Source organism: Athene noctua, chromosome 2 (assembly GCF_965140245.1).
Source record: "Athene noctua chromosome 2, bAthNoc1.hap1.1, whole genome shotgun sequence".
Classification (NCBI taxonomy): Eukaryota; Metazoa; Chordata; class Aves; order Strigiformes; family Strigidae; genus Athene; species Athene noctua.
This window is the reverse complement of record NC_134038.1, coordinates 108490998-108517634: the sequence shown is the minus strand read 5'-3', so window position 1 is coordinate 108517634 and position 26637 is coordinate 108490998. Positions and strand designations below refer to the sequence as shown.

At 41.0% G+C, this 26637-nt stretch overlaps 1 protein-coding gene across 3 annotated transcripts in view; it reads right to left on the bottom strand.

Annotated features, from left to right (window-relative positions):
- The window catches only part of OXSR1 (oxidative stress responsive kinase 1), a 93865-nt gene that overhangs the window by 20057 nt on the left and 47171 nt on the right, over window positions 1–26637 (bottom strand). For all 3 annotated transcript variants that reach the window (XM_074899860.1, XM_074899858.1, XM_074899859.1), the window contains exons 5-7: window positions 14603–14658; window positions 5619–5728; window positions 2053–2154 (exon numbers count right to left, since the gene is read on the bottom strand). In XM_074899860.1, the coding sequence (XP_074755961.1) occupies window positions 2053–2154; window positions 5619–5728; window positions 14603–14658 (268 nt within the window). The remainder of the gene's footprint in view (window positions 1–2052; window positions 2155–5618; window positions 5729–14602; window positions 14659–26637) is intronic.

The window sequence follows — 26637 nt, the reverse complement described above, 5'->3', positions numbered from 1 at the left end:
AGCCTTCCTCATTTGAGATGAATAGTTGTGCAATGCATTTGATTCAAAGGCTCTGTTTAGATCTCCTGGCAGGTGCTTCTCAGTTAGAAATCAAAGTAATGTAAAAGCAGAAGGGCAACATGAGAAAATACAAGGGTTCACTTCCATGTACCAATGCAACAGCAGGTGAAGACATTTCTCACACAAGCACCCAACAAGCCAGACTGATTATTTCCTTCACATCACTCGGATATTCTGAAGGAAAGGAAGAAAATTACTCATTTCCATTTTCACTTGTCACCTACATACAGATGAATATCTATTTTTAGAAAAGGAAGCAGCACATAGCACATTTAAATAGCTTTCAACAACTACACTGCTTAGGGCAGCAAGAACCCATCAATCTAGCTGAAATTATACAGTCCCTGACAGAATTCCCTGCTTTTATTCCCCCTTTCCTTGGAGGATCACTTAATGCATGGGTCATTATGCTGTGTAACAAAATTAATCTGCAGTAAAATACAATTACACTCAATAAATAAAACACAGAAGTACTCTTGCAGGTTGCACAAATGGAATCCATACCTAATAGAATTGGGAGACTCCATTCTATCTACTATATGACAACACATGATACTAAATATGCAATGTTTGTATGCAAAACTACAAGCCATGTATTCAACCACAATAAAAAGAAGTACAGCTTGCAGAAGCTACACCAAAATGCTACCAATAATCACAGCACAGAAGGAAGTATCAATGAAAACAGCAACAGCTAAAGCAGAAACATTTCCCTGAACTCCTCACTGCTCTGTCACAAGCACTGGTATGACATTTCTAAACCACTCAGCTACTCACCACCTCCTGCACAGAGATTACACAAATCTTAAAATTAATTCTGTTCTACAGAGTTAAACCAGTGCAAAGTCCTAGCGTTTAAAGCAATACATGAATGTGCCTGTTCTAATGAGTTCAGACCTACTGCATTCCCAAATGCTACTGTAACTGTGGGGTGGGTGGGGATGCACCCAGGTCCTAAAGAGGTGACAGCCACCTTGCACAGCACTCTAGCAGTTAAAAGGAAAGCTTGCCCCATGGTATGCCTAAAATTGAGAGACTTAGCACCCACAGGCCCCGTATGCCAGGTGATTAGTCTAAGCATAAGATACGGGGTTACTGAAAGGGCTCTCCACCCCCTCCTGTTTGATCTGAGGGAGAACGCATCCCAGCAGTAGAAGCAAAGCGGCCTTCAAGACGGTAGGCCAAAGGGGCTCAAATTTTCATGACTGAAACAGAGGCCCATCAGATCTCACAAAGGAGCTAAGGAAAATAATCTCAAAACTCAGTAGTTCTCAACGGAGAGGGTCAATTCTGTTAACTTTATGATGTAGACTCCCTGAAAGAGTAGCACATTGGAAGTAGCTCCGGTTCAATAATCAGGAAATAAAGTTAGCCAAACTATAAGGTGATCTAAAGTTCAAGACATTTAAATAAGATTTTTGAAGTGTCAGTGTTTAAACAAGAACACTTCCTCCACCTCAAAATCAATAAAATATTAATGTTGCTGATATCACATCATTTCATTCTGATGTGGTACTTCCCACTGGTTCGGTGATTGACAGGACTGTGTTGATGTTAAACAAAGACATTCTTTTGGATCACTGGTAACAGGATTTCTGAGAGGTAACAAGAAGGATTATCAGTGTGGGAGAAAGAATGGCTCGCCATCCCAGTGTCACTGGATGCCAGATAACATGTTCTGAATTATTATTTAAAGCCCTAAATACATCTGCTGCCTTCAGAAGCTTCAGGATTAAAACGCACAGCACCTTCCTTAAGAATGATGACTCTGACGAGACTCAGGATCTAAATAAGAACTGTGCAGTTTCAGACAACGCTGATTAAGTGGCGTATTTTTAAAAGGTGACTTCAGATAAATCCAAGAACATCGTGATCCACAGGAGCATGTTGAGAGGACAAACTCTTCAACAAAGTATGCTGACCAAATTCTTGGAAACACCCACAGAACACACTGATCCTTTATCTTGCACAAGTATCTGTAGACCTGCTCACCTTCATTGGCGGGTATTTATGGTAAGGAGCTGCCCCTGTAGCCAGCTCAATAGCAGTGATCCCAAAGCTCCAGATGTCTGCCTTGAAATCGTATCCTCTGACCTGAAAAACATTAGAGGATGTTAGCACGTGCCTCTTGCTATCCTACATCACAACTCCTTTCTTTAGCCTATTACACAGCCTTCTACCCTTTCCTTCCTTTCCCCTCAAATTTGGAAAGACTAGCACTGTAGTGTTAAAGAGATAGAAAGAACACTTTCTCCCTCCTCTCCCCTCAGCTCCTTATACCTTTGAAGAGGTGTTTTAGAAGTCACAGTCTGATGAAAATTACAGCGTGGACTGTGCAACTAGGACTGCTCTGCCATAAACCTCTCCATGTGTAGAACATAAAGAGGCACTAGGTTAACCCAGGCTACGACTGCCACACAAAGACACAGAGAATCATTAAACAGTACAATGAAACTCATAGTAATAGATGGACTGCTATCCCCTTGGGACATATGCCTCACTACACTTTTAGTCAACCGCTTAATCAATGTGAATGCAAATACGCTTGATCCTGAAACTTCAGTACATACCAGCTCAGTAAAAAGCCCCTCATTCCTGTCTGTAGACTAATATTTCCCTCCACTAATTAACAGTAGCTTCTGCACTTGACATTAAATACAGAATTGTCCAGGAAAATTTATAGCATTTACTTCCCCTCATGCACAGGAAAAAATATTTCATATGCCAAAGTGGTTACTTCCTCATTATCATTAGGTAATATTTTGGCACTTGCTTTCTCTGCTGCAGGGGAGAGACATTGTGTACTAACTTCAAGAGCAGCTACAAAAATGAAAGCATTTTGGCTGCTTAGAATGGTTAGTATTTCTTCTCTCCAGACTATGAAAAAAATTAGTATTAAATCAGAGCTAATAGGGATATTGTCTTCAGCTAACCTAACAAGCTTTAGTAAGGCACTTACTGTGAAGAAGCCAAAAACTACCTTTAAGATGATCTTGAATTCTGGCAAACAGCAAAAAACACTCTTGTACTATTTTTCATATAATCTATAGTGGAACTGAAATGTATTATAGCAACAGGGGTTTATATCTTGTACTAATTTCTTCAACTCTGTAGGCATCATTTTCATAAGCCTTAAAGGTCTGAAAGATTTCTTGAAACGCCTCGGTTTATGGATGCTGTGATTATGAGCAGATTTCAAGTCATTTAACTAAACAAGCACAGGTATCTAATATAAAAGATGACAGTGCAGGAAGAAACATACTGTAAGGGTGGGATTTTTTCCCCTCACACTCTTTTTAGGTTTTGAGAATAACTTTAGGATGCTTCTTAGCTTTCTTTCATCCAGTCTTGCAGCCCATCTATACACAGTAAAACTCCCCATTCCCCAACCAGGATTTTAGTTGTTTAGTGTGGGGGTTTTTTTTAGAATTATATTATATAATCCTGCTTGCAAATGAAAGCTATTAAGTTCAAAGCTGTCTACAGCAGTACATCTTGACATCTGTCCAATACACATTAGTCACCACCCTGCAGTTATAAACTATCAACAATATTTATTTTTCTCATCAACTTTTTTTGGGGGCCATAAATCTGTCAAGTGAACATACATTAAAAGACAGTGCCAGGCTATCATGTATTAACATGCTAAAGGAACTTAACAATGCTGAAGTAAACCAGATGGAATTGGTTCAGTAATATCTACATATTGAAGGCTAACCTACAGCAACCCCTTTGTCCTTTTTCCCGGGTTGTATATAGTGGCTCAGAGTGACACCTGCTGGAAGACAGCAAAATGATATAAATGGACACTGAAGGATTGCACATCAGCATCCAAAATAGTGCCTTATCATCTAATATTTTCAACGACATAGATGTGCACAGCCTTCACAGAAGTACTGAGCTCCCTAGAAAATCTGCCTCCATTGGAAACATATCTGTTGCATCAAGAACCCCTGCTTTGTCACTAAAACCTTCATTTCCCCTTTTCAGCACCCTTATCCTTAAGGTCTTTTCTTCCCTGTTCTGCAGATTGCAGCCACCCTAACTGCAATGAGTCTGGAGTAGCACCATTAGGTCCTGGCCAGCCTGCTGTGCTCTGTGCACCAGGACAGCACACAAAGGACAAAAAAAGCAAGGAACAACTCTGATCTGGTTTTGGAAATGCCAAATACTCTATTTTTAAAACAGAAGTACATGACAGGAAAGCAGTTCAGAAGCAAGTTCGCAAAGATGGTTCCTGACTTAGGAAGTATGTCTTGTACTCTACAGTGTTAAGCTTGTACTCTGAGGAATTGCAGGAGTGCCATAACACATCAGCCCCTCGATGCCACCATGGGGTGCTACAAAAAAGGCCAAACATTGAAAAAGCCTTTTATCAATAGTATACTTAAGCTACCCCAAAGTTATCTCAATCCCTCAAGAAATTTTACATATAGGAAAAAAATGCATTAACATTCTACCACTGGTTTAGCTGCATTTCATCATATATATATATATATAATGTAATACACACACATATATATAGGTCTTGTTCCAGGTTCCTCCTAATCTCAAAAATATTTTATTGTGAACAGCAAGGAGAAAATTAACAAGGTGGGTTTACTTTAATAAAATAATGTTTTCCAAAAATATTTTTGTTTAAAAGATTTTTGGAAGAAAAAAAAGGAAGAATGGAAAAACATTTATAGTCAGTTATATTTCTGCTTAGCACATCTGTCAAAAATCAAACCATGAGTCCAGCCCTCTCCGTCAAACTGTTTTTAAGGGGATGAGGGATAATTTTCAGAATGCTTATGGCACTGAACATCAGTGCAATAGACAGCTACTGCAACTGTGGCATAATTTTGTTTGTGGATCTCGCTCAGAAATGGGCATGGCTATTTTACATTAACAAAGTTTCCAGGTGGCCTTTATCAGAAGTCATGCAGACAAAGCTTCTATAGTTTAGTCTAGAAGCAGTGGAGGACAAAAAGTGACTATCTCCACCCTAAAGGAAGAAGTATGACATCTTTTAGCTAGCCAAAAGAGCAGAGATAGAAGGGGGAGAGACAAGCATTCCCCAGCATTTACAGTTTGGATACTCATAGCCAAGAAAAATTAAAAACCTGAATAAAGTCAGCTGCATGTTGTTTCACTGTAACTCCCCACTCTGACACACTGCAATTAGCTATCCCAAATTCTCATGTTTGCAAATGCAGAAGAGCACATAACCAAGCTGTATATATGCATATTTACCATGTGTGGAAGTATTTATATTCTACTTCACATTTATGCAAGAAGGGAGGGGCAGGTTAACCTTTATGCAACAGCTGCCCTGTCTCATCCTCACCTTAGGTAGAAGCCTGAAGGAAAGCAACAGGGCAAAAATCTACTGAACTCTTAATATTCCCCAGTACAAGCCTGGCTGCAACAGGCAAACTGAAGAAAAACCTGTGGTTTTAAGAAAGCCTTACAGGATGCCAAATTATCATTTCTGCTTGAAGTAAATACAGCCATTGATGACAATAGGGAATTCCAGGTGCAGATCAGCTAAGAGGGCACTAGGAAAAACAAATCACCTGCTCCATAACTTCTGGTGCCATCCAGCAAGGTGTGCCCACAAAGGTTTTCCTGACTTTATTTCTGGTAATGTCACCACCAGTGGCCAGAAACGCGCTAACACCGAAGTCTGAAAAGAAAACAAAACCAGATTTTATTAAGAACACATCCCCAGCAAACTGAAGGTTTGTCCCCTCTTTCCCCTCATGTTCCCAGACATCTATTAAGTACTCAACCAGTTACACATGAGGAGTTTCCTAATAGATGAAGAATGATCACCAGTTAGCTAAAAATGCTGGTACATGAACAGTCTGTAGTCCACCATTCAATTACTGGAGACAGCAGAGCTTTCAGTGCTGGCCAGCAGAGAGGAAAATTCCACTTTCCATTACAGCCCACTGGTCACATTACAGCATGCCCGTGCTCCCCCAGCTGTCCTGATACTGTACAAACCTGTCTCTGACAACCAGTGCTTTATTTACGTTTGTATACATACATAACAACCAAACTTCAATTAGCATCCTATTAATATTTGCAGCAATCAAGTCGAGTACATAAAAAGTTACCAGACTTTATAACATTTAACTGTCTTAACTGCATCCTGCAGGCTGGAGGTATCAGTCCTTATTCTGGATATTTTATTACCAGAATATGCTTTGCTTGGTAATCTTCCATTGTGGTTTAACAGGAACTTGCACTAGTTCTTGATGATACAGTAGGGTTATCAAATAGGGCAGCATGTGATGCTAACCAGACCTACCATCCCAGAAGAAGCCTTGCAGACAGATATTCACACGCTGCACAGCATTATCCCCACTTGAAACATCTTTCACAAGCTGAAGGATGCTCAAGGATGCCCCATGCACTCAGCGGTAACTATATTAAAGTAAATCACTCTTTTACATAAAAACTATGCTTTCCAAGATAACACTAATGTTTTATGCAATTAAGAATGACATGGAAAACAGGATCTGTGAACAACAGCAGTAATGTTCAGGAACAGCAATGGAATACAGTATGTTTGTTCAGAGAACATAGCTGACAGTTAACTGTAAACGGGTTTACTCCATGGCTTAAGGATGTTATCCTAACTGAGGAATCAACTGCAACAGAAGATCCCTCTTTAGAATTTACAAGCAACTGCATTCACATGAGGACAGTCCCAAGCTTCCCCCTGCATCACGCCAGCAGTGCAATGAGGCCCTTCTCACCAATCTTTCAGTATTTGAGAAACACCACTGAAATTATCACTCAAAAAAATAAGATCCTGAAAGCTTCCAGGTCACTTAGGTGGGAGGCTTCCAAGAACAGGAACTTAGTGCTCACTACAATACTAGGCATGGGTAACTGAAAGTTGACATTAAAGAAAGTTGCATAGAAGTCACAGGGCTAAAACAAGCACTACAAAATGCCTATCATTAGGGTTCAGCTTCTTCCAGATGTGCTGTCCTGTTCTCTTCCCCATTCCTGGAGTCATCATGCCTTCCTGCTAACTTTGAAGTTTCAGCATGTCTAGATGGATCACTATCCCCGTCAGTACTGTAATCTGTATTTTTCTGGAAACTCACTTTTTGCAACACTGATTTTGCTTTGAGATCTCCCATGTGTGTATCCACCATCTTTGCTTTTCTCAGAAAACTGAATGAGGTTCCTGAAAAGTTCAGGGTAAAGTTACTTGCACTCACTACTCATTACGAGAAGTCTCATAAGATCTATTGTTCTAAACACAAGAGCAATTAGAAGTTCTTTTAAATAAAATAATGATAATAAAAACTTGTCCAAGTGCCATCAGCATATTATTGTGATGTGCTGTATTTGAACTTGTGTATATTATCGTACCTCAAGTTTCCATGCAGTCATTTTGAGGGTAACGGAAATGCCATTCAAAGCAAAAGCATTCCAGCAGTAAAATCACAAGTCCTTTACACAGTGCACACAGCACGCACTACATTTCCCATCAAACATGGGTTTATAAATTCCAGTTGGAAATTCTGCCCCTACATCTGCCATCTAAGGTCAGCAGAAAGCCTAAACAGAATTATATTGCATTCTGTTACATGGTTGATTTGTTCAATGTTTTCCCAATCAATTTCCTTCATTTCCAGTGGGCTAGATCAGGCACAACCAGCCTGTGATACTCTGCTGTAAGGAATGCCTTTGAAACCATCTTCTCAAATGCCATCCTACTAACTTTATCCAAGTCCCAGCTATTAAGAGAAGAATGTGCCTGCTCTCAAGAAGTATTTGTAAAGCAATAAAATAAAATCCCAACCACAAGCTAGGGTTCAGTTCTTACTTCTGAGCAGTTGGTATGATCTGCATCTCATTCTCTCTACTGCTGTTAACTACACTCAGACTAAAACAGAGCTAGGTTATTCCAAGTGAATTTAACTCTCGAAAATAGGGAACATCATGAAATTCAAGATGTACGATAGCTCAGAAGTGTTTACATTTGTACTCCTTTGGCAGCTTATACTTTATATTGGCTCACTACAGTGATCACTGGAAAGGACTGCATCAACAGCATCAGGGAGGAATTGCAAATGTTAGGACATTGCTTGCAATACCAGTAACCACCACTGCTGGGAATCCAACGACTGTCAGATATTCTAGAGGAGCCCAAATATCGCAGACTTCCAGCTGTCTGCTAGCAAATAATAGTCTCCAGGATGTCTAGATGCAAGTGGTAGGATTTTTTTTTTTTTAATAATTTTTCTGAAGCAATGTAGAAAAGATTAATCTGCTGAACGTGTTTCAGTGATATAAACCAAAGACTTCTTAAAAAAAAATAATCTCCAGACTCTCATTAGAGCAAAACCAATCCAGAATGGACATGACAATTCTGCTGATGCAGGCTCTGCAGAAAATATGGGTAATTTTGTCTTATTCAGTAGAAACATCATGTGTTTAAAACCACATACCCTACAAAACACTCTACAGTGGCAATGAAGTTGCAGGCTAGTGTTTGAAAAAGCATGGTATTAGGCAACAATTCCTGCTATTAAGGTATCCAAGTTGTCAAACCTTAAGACTCTTTTGGCAACCCAGGAAATGCAAAAACTGAAAGGAAAAATCTTCTCTTACGATTCTGTGTTGCAGAAACAAAGACCCAATCTAAACAACTCACTAATGCAAGAATGCTGTGGCAGAATCACATCACAACAGGCCCATTGCTGCTGTATACCTCAGGAAGATACATTTCTACAGTACTGTAAGTTAGATGGTTTGATCTAAACCTAGAGGTCAGCCATCAAAAATCACCTCTCCTTTGCCACTCATACTGTAATATTACCTTAATGCTAAAAAGCCTAAGTACTTGCTACTGTAGGTAGGTACAAGGGAAAGACAACTGTGCATTAACTAGGAGGCAACTTTGGTCCAAAGCCTACTGAAATCAGAAAGGCTCCTACAGAGATGGGTGGGTTTGTTCCCAATTTCAGTGTGGGCAGAACAACAGAATAAACCAATGTTGTCTTCAAACCACTTGGAGTTGTTTTTAAACTTGGGTAGCTGAGATACTATTCCTTCTCAAACAAAAATAAAGTATTTCAAAATCAGCACTAAATATTTTTTTCACTGGTCACCTTCTCATTCAGTTGCTCACCATCAGCAGCTGTACTTAGTTGTTTTCTGCAAACCTTACAGCTTTTAGAGTACCGAAGATGAATAAAGCCTGGCAGGAAGAGAAGTGAGGCAATTTTGTGCTGAGAACACAGCAGGTCATAAGACACCAGAGAAAAGGAAGATAAGTGAAGAGCAAGAATCAAAAACTTCTTTCCTCTTAAAGACTATGTGGTTATGTGGCATTTGATGTATAAATACACACTTGTTCTCCCAAATTCTCATCTACAAACGTAGATCTCTACAGTATCATATATTTCTAATCAATTCACATGCAGAACAGCAGCTTTATTGCATCAGAAGTTTAGCCTTTTTGCAACAATGTCAAGGCACATAAAAGATGTATGAAATCCCTTTGCCAAGTAAACGTAACATCTGAGACCAAGCCCCAAAATAAAGGTACACTAATACTGCACAAACTAACTTAAGGATGACAAGCCCAGGCTGGGTGAAGACACCACCCTTGGAGAAGTTCACAAGAGGTTTCAACAACAAAATAGCACACCACCTCTTGAGGAAACACAGATATTACAAATGACACACAGAAAAAAGTTACTTCACATCATGCTGCTACAGGGGAAGCACCAAAACTCTCCAACCACAGAAAAAAACACTTTTGCCCCTTTTTTGAAAAGGAGAAGAGGCTCAGAGGTGTCCATGATACATCACCAGCGGCTCGAGTCAGCCCTGCAACTAGCACTTCTCTCCCCAAGGTGATTTGTGCCTCATACCTTGTTAAAGCAATTTCATCTCCTAGAGCTAGTTTCCTAAGGGAAAGTGGGGGAACAACACTGCCTGCATCATAACTTGGTGTTTATGTAGAGTGCTATTTTAGTACAATGAATTAAGAGCAGTCAGGAACGGAGCGAACCAGTGACAAGCTGGCATGGATTTGTGGAAAGTTACACAAATTCAGTTACACAAGTTTTGCCTGGCCTTAACTATCCCCGTTTTATAAATAGATAACGCAAGAGGGGTTAGGCAATTTGCCCAGTATCAATTAGCAAGTCCTGAACAACTTCATGAAATCTCAATCTACTTCAACTGCTTGGCAACATGGCCTGCCCAGGACACAGCAGGCACACTGAGCACCTCTTGGAGTACACATTAATAATCCCGACTGGTTTTAAGACATGAAGATATCGTGTTATTGTCCCCACAACAGAAAAATACCACACAGACGGAGGGACATGTGCCCTTCAGCCTTCAGTAGACCCTTGCTTCTTCACATTCAATCACAGAGGGGTGGGTGACAGCATTATTTAATATTTCAGTGGATAAAATGAAAGCTGCCCTCAACCTCTTCCATCCCTTCCAAGTCTATCAAGACTCTAATTTCATTTCACAATAATTTATAGGGCCTGCATAGTTAAATAAGCTGAAGAATATTAAGCTTTGCTTACTGTGAGAAAACTCTTGGTTTACGCAGCAATCCTGGTGCTGATGCAGTTTATGGTGACAAAGAGTGATTTTACCCATGCAGCTTTTAGACTCCAGAGAATCAATGCATGCCAGGGCAAAAAGGTTTTATGTTCTAATTAAAAAAATAAATCCAAACACAAAACCAAAAACCAAACAACAAACACACCAACAAAAGTAATTGCCATGGAGAGGCTGAAACACAAAAGAACATGGCTATCTCAGTTTACATTGCAACCACCATCAGCACTGCCCAGAACAATGGTATCTGGGAAACAGTCCTGCTTTCTCCAGAAGATAGATTAATTCAATGTGTAGGAAAATGCTTCAAACTCTGAGAAAGCAACACTCTCTGAACTGTAACAGGCTCCATAAACTTGGTGCCAAACCACAAGCCCAAGCCAGTACCCTTGAAAAAAAAGATAGAAGCAAACAGCCTCACTTTAGGTCTCACTGGTCAGCTGGATATCTTAAGGGCAGTTTTATGCTTTGGTTCAGTGGATGCACAGTTTGAAAGCAAAAGGAGCTACATAGTTAAAAATAGAGTCATGAATAAAAATATTTAAATCCCAGGACTTGGGGAGGAGTTTGAAGCTGGGCATTTCTGCAGGCCATTAGGAGAATTTTTAGAATTCCTACCTCCAACAAATACCCCCAAGCTCACAGATTTCTCCTCCTGCTTCACCTGTGCCTGCCTCAGCTCGAACGTCTCCCACAGAAGCTTTCACATCTGATGCACGGCCACCAGTCCAGAGTTACAAAGAGCCTGAGAAATATTGGACACACCATCAAGTTGCTTCTTCTGTTCAGCTTAACAGAACTGCACAGGCTGAATTACCAAAAGGGACTTTAGCTTTCACTGGTTAAAACTGTATAATGCTGTAGAAAAATTACTGCCATGAATTTTATACAGTGAATGTTTCCCAAGTAATTAAACTCACTCACATACTGTGGATGTATAGCCCGGCAGTGGGATTTCCTCCACCTTAGGGTTGAGCATTTTTTTCTCAGTCTTGAAGGCAGCTTTGTTTTTTTCCTCAAAGGATTTCCAGTTTGAGATTTACACTTCTTATATTTACATTTAAGATTTATATTTCTTCTGAGACAAGTAAGATGAATTGTGTCAAGCAGTAGGAAACACACAAACACAAGGTTGCAAAGGCCAAACATTGAATAAGACCTTCTTAACAATTGTTCACATGCAGTTTTGATAGAGGGATGGAAAAAGGGAAAGGAGTCATTATAAAAGAATTGAAGTAATTCTTTACTGCTACATTATTTGCATTTTTTATGTACACGAAACCAGCCCCTTCAAGGGAGGCAGCCCATTCGCTCTAACCCTCGGGCTTCATTCCACAGCTGATCAATTTTTTTTTTTTCTTCTTCCTTTGTGGTGTAACTTTCCAGCGAAACTTAAACATATTTGTTTCATGGGAACTCAGTGATGTCATCCAGCTGATAACTGAAGCACTCAACCATCAACAGAATTATTCATAACATGCATTAATATTTTTGTCAAAGGCAAGTGCTTTGATCTTGATGAAACAAAACTCACTTTATTAGGATTGGTTTGCTTCCAGCGTTTTTTCCTCCTCAAAAAATCCAGGAGAAATTTTGCTATTTCATCCTGGGTCAGAAGGAAAGGAAGCTTAAGTGTCAGAAATTCCCACAGAAACAAAATCTCTTGTTATGATCAGGTCCGGCTCTTCTCTAGTATTCAGCCATTCATTTATTTTTGTTTCTTTCAAGTCAACAGCTGCCCTCACAGAAACGAAAAGTGCTTCCTGCCACTGTGGGGAACTTGCTGACCTCAGTCACTCTGCTGTGTCTCATGAAAGGTTACAGCATTAATCCTTTTGCACGTTCAATGAAAGAATTTGTAAAGAGGGAACTTTGCACATCTCGCAATGTTGCTTTCGCAGGATATGCAGAGAAATGGATTTCATCATTTAAGTATTGCACATATAAACGACTAGTAGACAGTTCAGTCCAGGGGAACATGGGCAGATGACAGACAAAATAAATCCTCTGAAATTCATACAAGACTATTTAACCTTAAAACTACTTATCAACTCAAAATTGTTCAGCAGCAAAAAAACCATGAACAGGTACCGATTACCAGTGAGCCTTAATAGAAAAGTCAAGCCCTGGCACTCTTGTGTAAGAGAAACACAAGCAGCTTTCTGCTAGGCTGACAGAAACACTTGGAATAACAGGGCATTGCTCTAATGCAACAGTTACTTGCAGCGTCTCCCAGAAAATAATCTAAAACTCCATACAATTATAAATCAAAAATGTTACACCTTGGCCCCATTATGGAAAAAAATGTAGGATTTTACTGTATAAAGTTTGCTCCTTTGAGCATTTTAGAAGCCACTCCCTACCTTCCATCAGCTGCTACACAGGATGAATTATTTACACTCCATTAAAAATATAATGGCAGGCATTAAGAGTACTGGGAGATTTGAAAGGGGAAAAAAAACAACTTCAAGATTTAAACAAGTCCTGTATTTTATGTGTCATGTCTTGCAAAAGGGTGTATTGCCTTCTGCAGAGGGAGAAAAGCAACCTGTAAAAAAACCCCCAAACCTATGCATTGCAATGCATCCTGCCTCCTGGTAGAAAGTCTACACCTTAATTCCAAGATGCAAATACAGGCATAGATACACATAGTGTGCACCTCTCAGCACTACACAACGCAACACGCGCTTCTGCTTGACACTGTGCCTCCAACAGCAGGACAGGGTACTAAAAAAAGAGACCTTATCACAAACAGATACTGTTTTTTCCAATTAAATATGGGACTGAGAAAGTTTACATGTACAAGGATGTTTGCTGAGGTAGCAGAACCAGATGCAAGCTCTGCCCTCCAGCTAGAGATGCCACAAAGACTGGAAAGGCACCACAACATTCATGGGAAGAGCACAGTCCTGAGGGAAAGGACAGTTGGAGAGGGATCGTACTCAGGACAAGAAAACAGAACCCTGGGAACACGACGAAAAACAAGTCTCACAGGTTCTAAATATACTCTCCAAAAATTTAGTCTTAATAGTCTACAATAGTAATAAATCTTGATTTCTGAAGAGTAAAGTCTTTAGCACCAGGTATGAAATAAAAGACCAGAATCGCAGCATTGCAGGAGAAAACCAAACTCAAAACCAAACCACACCACACACCACCCTTTTTCCACAGACATGATCCATCCACACCAAGGACTGTCTCCAATATACCCATGTTAATGAAGTTCTTGACAGCAGTGACTACAACAGACATCCCCTCCAGGCACATTTATATTAGCTACAGCAACTGTCTTAACAGTTTTCCCTGTCCTGTCCCTCAGCTTGCATGATTGTTTCCAAGATTTTCAGTTCACCCCAGTTTGAGCTGGGTTTGGGCAGACAGTTAAACATGCACTCTGCCACTCTCTTCAGCTGAAGTGGACTAGGGAGTACCCACACGAGCAGTTTGACCAGCAGATCTTTCATTAAGGTAAAGCTGTAAGTGACTTTTACAATCAGACATACCAATTTTCTTCTGATGAATCTATCTACTGTTCACTACAGTCCTTTTGAAAACCACCTTACAACCGATGACAAATCAGTGGTCTGTGCAGTCCACTTCCAAGACTATGAACTTCCTGTGTTAAAAATCTGACTAGTTTATGACAAGATTTTTATCTAATCTATTGATTCTGAGGATTTAACAGTCAAAGGATTTATTCATGCTGATTGTCGTTATTTCAAAGAACAGTATTTTAAGATGGGGGGGAGGGCAGCAGTGTTTTGGTTTGTGTGTGTTTTTTGTCAGGTTTTTTGGTGGTGTTGGCTTTTGTTGTTCATTTGTTTTGAGAAGTGTGGAACTTCTTGAAGATAACATTTTATGTATGTTTCTTCTTGATCATTAAACCGTCTCTTTGGATACACAGTTACACCTAAAGTTTATGCAAAGCTACCAGGGAAGTTACCTGCAATTTGCACTGAGCCATCTTCTCCAAGAAGAATATTTCCTGCTTTCACATCCCTGCAGAAGAATAAAGCAACAATAAGTGGAAGTCATTACATCTTTCCTTCAACCAACAAAAACATATTAAAGGGTTATTACTACTTTTTTTTTTTTTTCCTTGCATTAGCACCTCCTGCTTCCAATCATGCAGGAACAGTAGGGACTTAACACCAATTGTAACTTCAGTAGACAGATACTGAGTGGTATTTGTATGATTTATAGCTAGTAGTATTTTAAGTACTAAGCACAGAAAAAAAAGAGTTGAAAACTTCTTGGAAGGTACCTGCAAAACCACAAAGAACATGGTTTGTTCAAAGTTCTTAAGTTAGCTAAAAATGTGAAAACAGAATCTAGCACTGGTCTGATGCTCATGTACCCTTTTAGGTGAGAAGGCTTCAAGAGACAGTGAGTTGATCTGGTCTCACTACCACTGAATACATCCTATTCTTCCTCAGCCCCAAGTCTCTCTGCTCTCCAAATCTGGAGGAGTTCACATGCTTCCTCAGGAAATCAGTTTGGCCCCATACATTGGTGAAAAAAACAGACAAGAAAAATGTTATTTGCTCATGGCTTAATGAACTGAATCACATTATTAGGGGTCAGGTGAGAAGAGCTGGTCCAACAGAAAACAGTGAGAGTGGGAACGCAGGGCCACTCCATTGTCCTGTGAAGTCTCAACTTTAGTGAAAAAGTCTCCCAGATTTTTTTTTTCAACCAAAGTCAATGAATGCACAAGAGCATCCAAGCATGTGCTATGGAAATTATTGTACTATCCCCTTCCTACCCCAAAAATCCTCTGGTTTGTTAGGTTAACAGCAGTACTTCTCCATCCTTGAAGGAATGCTACTTTCACTCCAAACATGCTTTAAAGTTGTACAGCTTATTTTCTCAGGCTGCTCCCCACAAAAAGCACCTTTATAGCTGATACCCATGTTCATCAGCATGGCTGCTAAGCTTGCACTGGCTAGGAAACTATGCAGACCCAGAGCACAATGCAGGTGCTGGCTCAGAAAAGGCTGCAAACAAAGCAACTGTCTGGGGAGTGGATGCCAGTGAACAGATAGCAATTCACAACACTCCTCACCTTAATGACAACCACCTGCATGGAAGAGAAAAAAAAGGAAGAAAACACCCAAACCCAGAACAAGCAGATTCTCCCTTGACTGCCTTCTGCAAATATTCCAAATCCTTTCACACACACACAAAAAAAAAGTCAAAAGCTTTTTTTTCTCTCCTCCCTCGTGCATCATGAGAACTGATGTGATGGCCTGGCCAAAGAGCCCCAGTCAGGCCCTGGAAGTCTCCTCCTTCCGGCCTTTGCTCTTCTGAAGAACAGCCTGGGCCGTTGCCAGTTCCAAGCCAGGATAATTTTAAACACATCCTCTCCAGCATTCACATTTGTTAGATTGTTCTCAGTACCCAGTCTAAGACACTGGCATGGCAAGGCTTTCCCCCAGCATGCAGCAGAACAAAAATAAACAAAGACTGTCCATAAGACAGTCCCACTAAAGATTACTTTACTAGCAAACTGCATCTGACAGCAGCCTTTAGCCTTCAAACAAATATTTCAAGTCCTGCCAAATGGTCACCTCTTGCTAGCAGTGACCATCTTGGAGCCTAAACCCTGTTTGAAGAACAATTGTAAGAGCAAGTACAGGAAAACACTGATTTGCTTTAATGATCAAGAACACTTGGATAGATCTACATGGAAACACTGAAGCTGTATAGCAAGATAGCCTTGAGAAGCTGACTTCATAGCAGAATGGGTTTCAAAGCAGTAAGAAGCTGTGGCAGTGACAAATGACAAATGTAAAGCAATCAATGCCAGTCAGCTCCAGTCCTGCACATTTTACATTGTCCAAATACGTGAACTTCTGTTTAGGGGCAAGTCAGCTTTCCCTCCAAGAATCATTATTTTGTTTTCTTCCTGAAATTAACAGCTGCAGCCATTGCAGACAAGAAAGCATAAGCACTGCCCTGTATGGAGACTCTTAAGGAGAAAAAAGGGAACTGCAGGGATTAAATACAACATTAATTGTGTAAGTGTGCTACCACCCCCTAAGCATGCATTGGCCAAATCCAATACAATTGGAGTTGTAGAGTGTTAATCGCCATCAGAGATATAAAACCTGACTAATCTCTGCACTCCCACAAAGCGTTCATGGTCATAACAGCAAGGAGTAGAAAAAGCTCCTTGCCAATATTTAGGTAGAAGGTGTCTTTGGGATCCAACCCCATGAGCACGTGGATCCATAAGAGCACAGTGTCCAAGTCTGCTGCTTCCTATGGAAGGAGTTGGCTCATATAGCATGAAATGTGCTTGGCACAGGCACAGTCATCTCCAGGAATCTTCCCTCACATCAGCACTAATTCAGAGGGAACAGAGGGTGTTCAGGAAACTCTCCAATCCTACTGGAAATGTTTATCCAGACAGTCACTTCTCCTGCAACAGCCAGGATGCATGACGCCCTTTCAAAGTTGCCTGCCAGGTCCAGGTTATGGGGAAAGGAATAGCATGCACTGAGGTTGCCTGTTTAAGTTATTGTGCCTCTTACTGAAGATGGACACAAGTAACAGTAACTTCCTCTTCCATCTGTACTCCAAGGCAGCCCAGGATGCTGGAGCATTTCCCCAGTAAGCTGGGCCATGTGGCATTGTACAGCCTTTCCAAAATTCCCCTGCTGTCACAACAGCACGAGCAGCTCACCAAGCCCCTGAAGCAGACCGTCCTCAGCAATCAAGGAAGTGCCAGGGAAGTTTTTAAGCAGAACTAAGGATGAAGTCTCAACCATCGTGCGCATCAGAGTCCAAAAAAAACCCAGGCAGGTTTCACTGACAGCAACAGCAGTCAGAAAGCAGCACATATTCAATACCACAAGACCATCCTACTGTAAGAGAGCAAGCTGGACAGGCTTGGAGTGCAAAGAGTAGTGAAACAAGCATTCAGATTGAATCCCATGGGGAAGAAAAGAGCCAAAGGACATCAGTCCCTTAACTGCAGAGTCTTGTTTTAACTTTAGCTTAATTAAAATTTACATATTTTCTCATTAGAGACAAAAGTCAGTAAATATGGTGCTTCAAGCTGGTTCAAGAAATTAAAACAAGTCGTTGTTACAATAAGAAATCCAGGAGGCCAATAGCCACTGCCAAATATCCAAGTCAAGCTGCAGAATTAAATCGCCACTTGATATGGCATTTCCTCCTGGTAACCAACCCGCAGAAAAGGCCTTTACTCACCCCAGCATGGTATAATCCACCCCGGAGCAGCAAAACAGATTGACAGCAAGATGTTTGGGGACACCAACTCTTTTTTATAGTTACCGTACCATAGAGGCAACTTCCAGCTTTCCCATTCCTCACTCCAGTGTACTGGCATCGCATCACCCACTGCAACAGCAACGAGTGAACATCGAGCACCAGTAACACTGGGTGAACAGATCCCTTTCTTTAGCATATACCGCTGTCACCAGCAGTATCTTCAAAACTAAGGCCTCCTTTAAAACCATCTTTAAGATTAAATAATTGCATTTAAAGCAATGGGGTGCGGGAGAGAGTAACAGTGATTTCCTGTTTATTCTCATCAGGAGATGCTTATAAATTTGCAAGCTGAATGGTGAGAAGTTTGTTACTCCAGGATACAGTTATTGCCAAGTATAACAAATTGAAGGTACTTCCTATTAAATGTGTTAATGACCATATCCTAGGCTGATACACTTGGAATAAACGGTGTGCCTCTGGCATAATTACTATACTGGAAACAGGAAGCAGCTTTAGGCTGTAGCATAAACAGTAATTATATCACATTTTAAATGAAGTTACAGCAGGCTGGAGTAAACTCTTCCGTGACAGTAGCTTAACAAATGCTACCATAGGTATGGACATTCCCACTCTGTAGCTGTCATCTTCTTCTCTAAAGCTTCCAAGACCTCTTCCACAAAATACCAATTATGTTTTTATTTACTTCGTACTTCAGAGTGGGAAGAGGGTTTGGACTCACTCCAGTGCAAAGCTGGATTCTCAACATCAGCCTGGAAATATTTCACAGCAGGGCAGACGTCCCTCCTCTTTTGCATTCCAAACTGGTTTAGCATTTCATTGCCCTGGGAAGCTAATGTACCAGTTACATCACATTAATGCCTCCAGGTTAGGGCTGGACCATAGCCATTAGATGCTACATAACCAAAACTGATCCCTGATACAATCAAGCACCCAGCTACAGGAGACTTGGGAGCACAGGAAGGCAATGAGATGGATGCTTCCCAGTCTCAAGTGCAGTGTTCCCACACACTCCACAGTTTTTCAATAGGGTGGGGGGGAACTACAGGAACTGTATCCTAACGGCTTGTTCCCACTCTGAAAAGCCTACGTGAGTCCTTAAAATCCTGCTAAATTATCAGATCTGCCCTCACCCACAGCCCTCAATCCTTAGCACCACCATAGAGTAGTGATTGTTGCAGTGACAACACTAAGGGAAAAAGTAAGGCTTGCTGGTCCATAATGAAGAGCAGCATTATCAATAACCAGCTGCACCTCTGCAACCCTGGCATATGCAATAAAACTTCATATTGCAGACTTAAAAGAACTGTTGTTTGCAAGAAAAGCAATGAAGCATGCTAAGTTCTTGCTTTTTAAACAAGTCTTTTTGATTTCCAGACAATATTAAGAGAATTAACTTGGCTTGTGTTTGGAAGTCTACATTGGGAGCAATAGCTAGGACAATTTGTTAAGGCCACTTCAACCGTGATACAAGTGACCTAACAAAGAGTGGCATCCCAGGACTTCTGTAGCCTAGCGCTGAGAAGAAAACTGTCACATGAAGGGGGAAATGGAGATAAGCCCTGTTTATTATGTCTTTGCTTCCAACCTGCTCACATGTGCCTTTAGGATGCAATGCTGGCTGTCAGCACAGCCATGAGTCATCTGCCCATTAGATGGAATTTACATTAACTGTAACAATAAATTTTCATGGACTGAACTCTATAGTGCATAATTTGGCATGAAGGAGTGGTTGGTCCTGCCAAGTTTAATTTAAAAAAGAGAGCATGCAAGCTACAAGAATTCCTATTTTCTGTTAATGGTAATGAGTAATTCAAAATATTTATACTGAATGCAATCAATTGCTGGAGTTAACAATTGTTCTGAATAGTTTTCAGAATACTTCCAGGACAATGTCTATACATCCAGTTAAGTGTGAAGCAATTTGTGACATTATATACCAAATGAGCACTGTTCATTCTCTACTATCAAACATTACTCTCCCATCAATGATATGCTGTTACTTATGTCACTTTTTCCCTTTGCCTTATAAACCAATATATAAAAAGCTTACTATAGGCAAGAGCTTTACCATTTGAGACAGAGCTGCAAAACAGAAACTAGGCTGGAGAGTGCAAGCAGAGTAGTATTTTTACACCCTCAAATGTCAGCACCTTCAGCACTAACGTGAGAGAAGGCATCCAAGACAACTGTATTAGAAGTGGTGTACATTAGTATGCTCCCTGTTCTTGATCAGAAAAGCTGTGTGTACGAACATTTTCATGCCACAGGGTTGAGCCTGAAGTCCCAAACTCTTGGGAAAGATGTACAGTGCTGTAGTTAACTCTGCAGAGCTGGACTCAGGAACATCTCCCAAAGCTTGAAGGTCTTCCAACAGCAGAGAGCTGGCAAAGCAGCTTCCATACTCCTCTTTCCAGACTCCCTGCTGAGGCAGGCATAAGCAGGGGGAAGAGATGGCCAAGTCCACAGCTTGTTTCAACCCTGCTCATCCACAGCCCTCTCAGCAGGCCCTTGCAGGCACTGGCAGCCGGGACCAGCAGCAGCAGCCAGGCTGCTATAAATTACAGTGGGGGACCAGCCCAGTGACACGCTTTACTCCTCAGGGAAGCACAGCGACTGCTTCTACCCTCTTCTCTGAGCTGCTCTGCCAGCTGCTGGGCCATGGTGAACGATCAGGGCCTCAATGAAGGAGCTAAATTCCAGCAGCACAAGGCAACTCATGATTTACTCCAAACCTCATAAATGGCAGAGGCATTTTTAAAGCCCCACCTTCATGGAGGCTAGGTCGGAAGAAATTTTTAAAGGCTTATTATTTTAAGGTCTGGAGAAAGTTAAATAAATAAGCCAGTGTTATCAGGAATTTTAAAAAGTTCTTCTTGGTTCTTTTAAGCAGTGTAAAGCATAGCTTTGAAAGGCAGAAATGACTGACAGACTGATTTTGCAGAGGGGTGTGTAGACAAAGTCTACTGGAAAGGACTGTCAGCTTCCAGCAAGACAAGCTATACAAGTACATCGAGGATTTGTTTTCCCCGTGCCCTACCCTGAACACCAAGGCAGATCATACTCAGTGCAGTGAAGAGACCTCTTGGGAGAAATAACTGCATCCAGTCTCCTGGCACAGGTAAACAAACCCGAGTAAGGGCTCCGTGACAAATGAATCTCCTATTGTACTTTATTTTAGCTAAAACACTTTTCAGAGGATCCATGATGTGCTTACTAGGTACAATTCTTCCTGATTTTTTGCCCTTCAATGCTGCAGAAGTGGACTGCTGCTTTAAGTAGAAGGTTTGGGTTCCAAGTTTGATTCATTTTAGAATAAGTCACTATGTCAGTTCAGACAATGGAGGGTTCACTAAAGAAAGCTGAGGAGATCCTCCTGAAATTCAGTCATCTTAGTTATCCAAACAGCTCCAGGGGCTGGTGAGATACTGAGGCAGCGAAGAAACAGTTGCAGACCTTGGGCTAACTCAGTGCGAGACAGCAAGCAGTGTGTCACATCACTTACTGTGTTCCTGTCACAGAGTCACTGTTATCACAGCGCCTGCAACTTTCCTTTATCTCAGCAAATTGTGTCCAGCTTATGCTTTTTGTTCCTGTGCCAACTTCATCTTTGATGGTTTTGCCCTTTCATTAATTTCTTCTCTTCCAACATGTTTACAAGCCTGACAATGGTTAAAGGGAGGTGCCATTCAGTGACAGATCCTGTCTGCCTTGGACTGTACTTCTCATCCATCACCACGCCTCCAGACCAGTATCAGTGCTCAAGTAAACCTCAACTGCACATCAGTGTGCAGGAAGTTGCCCCAGCTAAAGCCAAAACCTTAAAAAACCAGTTTTCAGACAGGTGAGCTCCTTCAGCCAGATAATAAAGTGCTATAAATACTAGACCTAGCCCTATCTCCCAATACAGAGACAATCATCATACCAACCCTCACAGCCCCACTTCTTCCTCCTACAAAACAGGTTGTTGCTTCACATACTCACCCCAATGCACATCCCTGTTGTAGTATCAGCTTATGGCAAGGGGGATTTGCCAAGCAGCTAAGGCTTCTGACAAGCTTCAGCCATTCAGCAGTCAATGCAAGAGAGAAGCTATGTCTCTAACTTTATACACCACCTCTTAAAGTTTCCTCTATTCAGTCAGAACTTCTGTTTCTTCTTGTATCCTCCATAAAGAAAGGGCCCTGCCTAGGCAGCTTTAAAATCAAGTTTTTGTACCACTGAACAGCAGCTAAAAATGTATTATGATTTGTTCTACAAACTCATCTATTCAGCCCTTCCATTTCCTGATCCTACTACTTCCTAAGGACTGCAGTGGGGACAAGGCACAAAGCTCCTTTAACAGCTGCTGCATGAAAAGCAACACACACAGCAAGCTGTGGAGTCACAAGATCTGCCTGCTACCCCTGGAGGCCCAGATATTTTTGGGAGGCCCTGCCTTAGTCATTGGTAACAGAGGAAAATAGTCAAGTTATAACATGGCCTTATTTTAATCTTTCATGTCAAATTATTTAACATGCAAGAAGGTCAGCATGCTTCATGCGGCAATACTAGTGAAGTACACCACCATGCCACAGTATCTCCTGCATGCTAAAACATGTTCCTATTGTGCTGAGAAATAGTAATTTCCCAAAAACTACCATATGCAGATCATCCCAGTTTGAGTACAAGATGGATCAGGTAGCAAAAGAAACAGGAAAGCCAGTGATTCACACACCTCCTTGCCTTGACCCTGCCACGATGGATAGATGAAAAGTCATTCCAGTAAACACATAATCAACTTGGATTAAATAAGGACCAAAAATTTTGATATAGGAGAGCTCAAAAAGGTCTTAATTTCCAAAAGGCAACAAGCACCCCTGTTCTGTATGTATGTCTATACACACACAAGGTCCAAGGCCTTCCCCATTCCAAGGCAAGAGCTGGACATATCTACAAAGCCACCCACAGCTCTTGCTCAGCAATGTTTGCAACATGATACAGAGGAGAAATTCGAGACAACCAGGGCTCATAGGAGACTTGACAGCTTGACTTCCTTCTCCAAAATCTAGAAGACGACAGTTTTAAGCATGGCCAGCATAGAAAGAAGAAGATCTCCTTATTTCATCCAGCTATTCCTACAAAATGGAGAAAGCAGTTATAAAATTGGGTATCTGGACAGTGGGAACAGTCCTCTTGGCATACCCAGTTTAACTTGGTGATGCTTTCCAGGCTGCCATGAAATGATAGATTTTTCTCTGCAATTCCCTATTTGTCGTCCTAAACACATGTGGGTTTTGTCTCACTTTTGTTCTTGAAAGTATTAAGATTTACTTTTTAACATTAAAGTTTTGTAAGAACTCTGCAAGACAAGATATAATTTGATTTAATAAACATGCCAAAGTAATTTCTGATTCAGCCTCACAAAATTTTCAAGTCTGCTTAATATGTTACCACACAAATTTAGCAGGTGACCTTTTTCTCATGCTTTAACATAAGACATGAATTAAGAGACTGCAGTGGCCTGAATAAATGCTTAAAGCATCTCCACATATGCAGCTCTCAGGACCTATGAAGACCAGAAAGTCTGCTGCTTTACAACAAGGGACAATATCCAAAACCATCTTTTTGAAGTGGGTTATTCACTCCATGCATCATGGCAGAAACAACGAACAGGATGAACACAGTGATTTAAACGATTACTGCTGGAAAGATGTGGCAAGAGCCTATATACTGGGTGATCCAGTTGCAGTGATCTATACCAGATAAAAGCAGTGACATGAGAAGGATGTCATGAACAGAGTGGTTGTACGTACATGTGAATGGTACTTGGTTTCTTCAAAGTTGAAAGGTAAGAGAGTATTACGTTTTCAACTGTTAAAATTAATGTTGCAGACAGCGAATGAAGATTACTCTCCCTGGAAACACATAAAATCCAAATACTCCTGACAACTCAGGAGTTGCTAGAAACCGTATTAGTTGAGTGTGCAACTCAGTCATGGATCACCGACCAAAACCTGTCAACTGCTGTTGAACCTTTCAGAGATCACCCCAACCTCTATTCTCCTGCTCTTTTCTGACATATTTCCTGCATCTTGTCCCCATGTAACAAAGAGGGGAGAAAAACCTGAAAATTCACCTCCCTTTTAATGCAGTGCGTAGTAATTGTACCAAGGCACTGTTTTCACTTGGACTAAATCAAAGTTACTGTTACTGCAGGATACCCAGTGTTACAGTCCAGAGGCAGCACCTGGGTCCAAGGGGAATGATGCAGGGACAGACACCTGAACACAACAGTCATACAGCAAGTACTCAGCTTTAGGCATCATCCTGCAAGCTGCTACATGGACCCTCGTAACATGCAGAGCCCATGAAGGTTGGGGCACTGACATTAGCCTGGAGTCACTGCAGGGCCCCCAGCACTCTTGTGTTTTCATCAACAGCGATATTTACCATCAGAGTTTTAATTGACAGGTTTTTAGGCTTCAGAGCAGAGACTGTCTTTATCCACTTCGAGGAAAACTGTCTCCACAGGAGCTATTGTTTCTGGCTGTCTGCAGATTTGGGATTTACATCTGGTTCGTATTTTCTCTCTGCAACCACAGGGAAACTATTTTTTTAAAAAACAATGAATTTCTGGATGATGCAGTGGAAGAAACAGCCACCAGGAGAACATGCTGGTTTGCCAAGCAACCACAATACGTGACAGTCTGACAGCTGTGTACAGAGAGTGGACATTCAGTGGTCCTTGTGTTCTTGATGCTACACAGCAAGGTGTTTATTTGGGGAAACAAATCCCCCAGTACAATCAAGACGCCCAAGAGTAACATTTCTATTGTTCTGGCTAGTGAACTGTTTACAAATTAAAGCTTTAAAATTTATATTAACAATTACTTTTAAAGGTTATTTCTGCCCACCCCTTACTATAAGGGAGAAGAGTCCAAAGAACACTAAATATAAAATTCCACTTCCCACAGCTGAGCAATAGCTAGCTTTCAAATTAGTAGTGTCCTGACTTAAAATCAAACTGGCAATTAGAGGTGAAATGCTCCACATCCCATTATCCATTCTTCAGTCCTCCCCTACCAAACTTCCAATACACATTCCCCAAAACAAGATTACAGCACTGTGAAGAGTAGGGCTGTGAAGTTCTCCTACAGTATTGCTAGAGAAACAAAAAAGTACAGTATTTCAGTCATCAAAATAATCAGAGGCATACTGGAATCCAGTTTAACCACAATACCTGCCAGCACGGCTATCGATGCATTAATCAGCTACATGAGAATTATGCTTGAATCCTGTAGGACAGCTGAGTTCTGCCAAAATATATCCATCAGCTCCTTCATCTTAGATCCAAAACTCACTACTGGAGGAACACTCCAGCAAAACCCAACACACCAGTGTTGGTGATGTGTTTGTGCTCATATAGACACCCTTTTCTACAGAAATTATTTTCTCTTAATATAGGTAGAAGAGGCCAACAATAAAACTTTGATCCTGTAGCAAGACCATCCTAAGGTCCTAAAAATAATCTAATATATTTGGCGTAAAAAAACCAGCAAGAGTATTGGTTCCAGGGTCTCTTCAAAGCAACATTTCAAACAGCTGCCATGGCATCCTGCTGCCCCACACTCAGAAAACTGATTTTGAAGAGACATCAAAAAACCCCAAAACATTCTGTTTGGGGGCACAAGCTGATATAACTCGGCATATTAAGTGTGCTATTACAGCTCTAGCACCCTAAGAAGTAGAGCAGCAAACAAAGTAATAGTTGGATTACTGCCATGCCAGTATTTCAGTTGCATGCAACCTTAAACCACTTCCTACGCTTTTTTGTTTTTACAAAAAAGCATGTGAGTATCACATTTATTATGCTGAAATAGGAGAATCTGATTATATTTGAGTAGCATATCATTTCACCTGGACTAACTGAAATATTCAGTTACACAACAACTAATCATGAACAGAAGATAAGCTCAGAGATAAAAATAGGGAGAAAGACAGAGAGACCTTGTAACAGTTAATCAGCATGATTCATTTGTCGGACTGCCATAAAGAGCACCACCTGAAAAAGACCTGAACTTCCGCCCAACGAGTCTTTTTAAGCAATAAAACCTCTTGGGTTGGTTTTGCTTTAGTTTTATTTCCAAGTCATTCATCAAACTCCTACTAATCCCCAAATACACAGAGGAATCAGAGTCCAAATGAGGAAGAGATGCAACCATACCCTATGTGTCACCCAGACAAGATTAGTCCAGAAGCAACCATCGCAGCGTGTCAGTCTTGCTTGATTTCCATAAAAAAATGTGTCCAAGCAGATTTCTTCAAGACAGCTTCACCCAAAGGTTTCTGAGTTTGGCCCTCCCCCTCGACATGCTGGCTGCTGCCCAGGTATTTAACTCATTTAACATGAGCCGGATCACTGGGATTTCAAATTGTCATTGGGATCACCGTGCTATACAGAAAAATGCAACACGGACAGCAGCAGCTGGCTGGAGGCACAGCCAGGGACAGGCACATGGCAAAGAAGGCAGAGCGCCACCAGTCCCATAAGATACAGAAGGGAGTGGTGATTTTGGAGAAAGACAGGAATCATTTGTAACTGTTACCTTGGTATAGAGTGTTTCATGAAAATGAAACTGATTCTGCCTGCTCCTTTATCTTTTCCAGAAGGCCTCAGACTGTTCCCAACAGCCCTTGCAAGATAAATGCAAGAAAAATATCACTTTGGACAATGTGAGA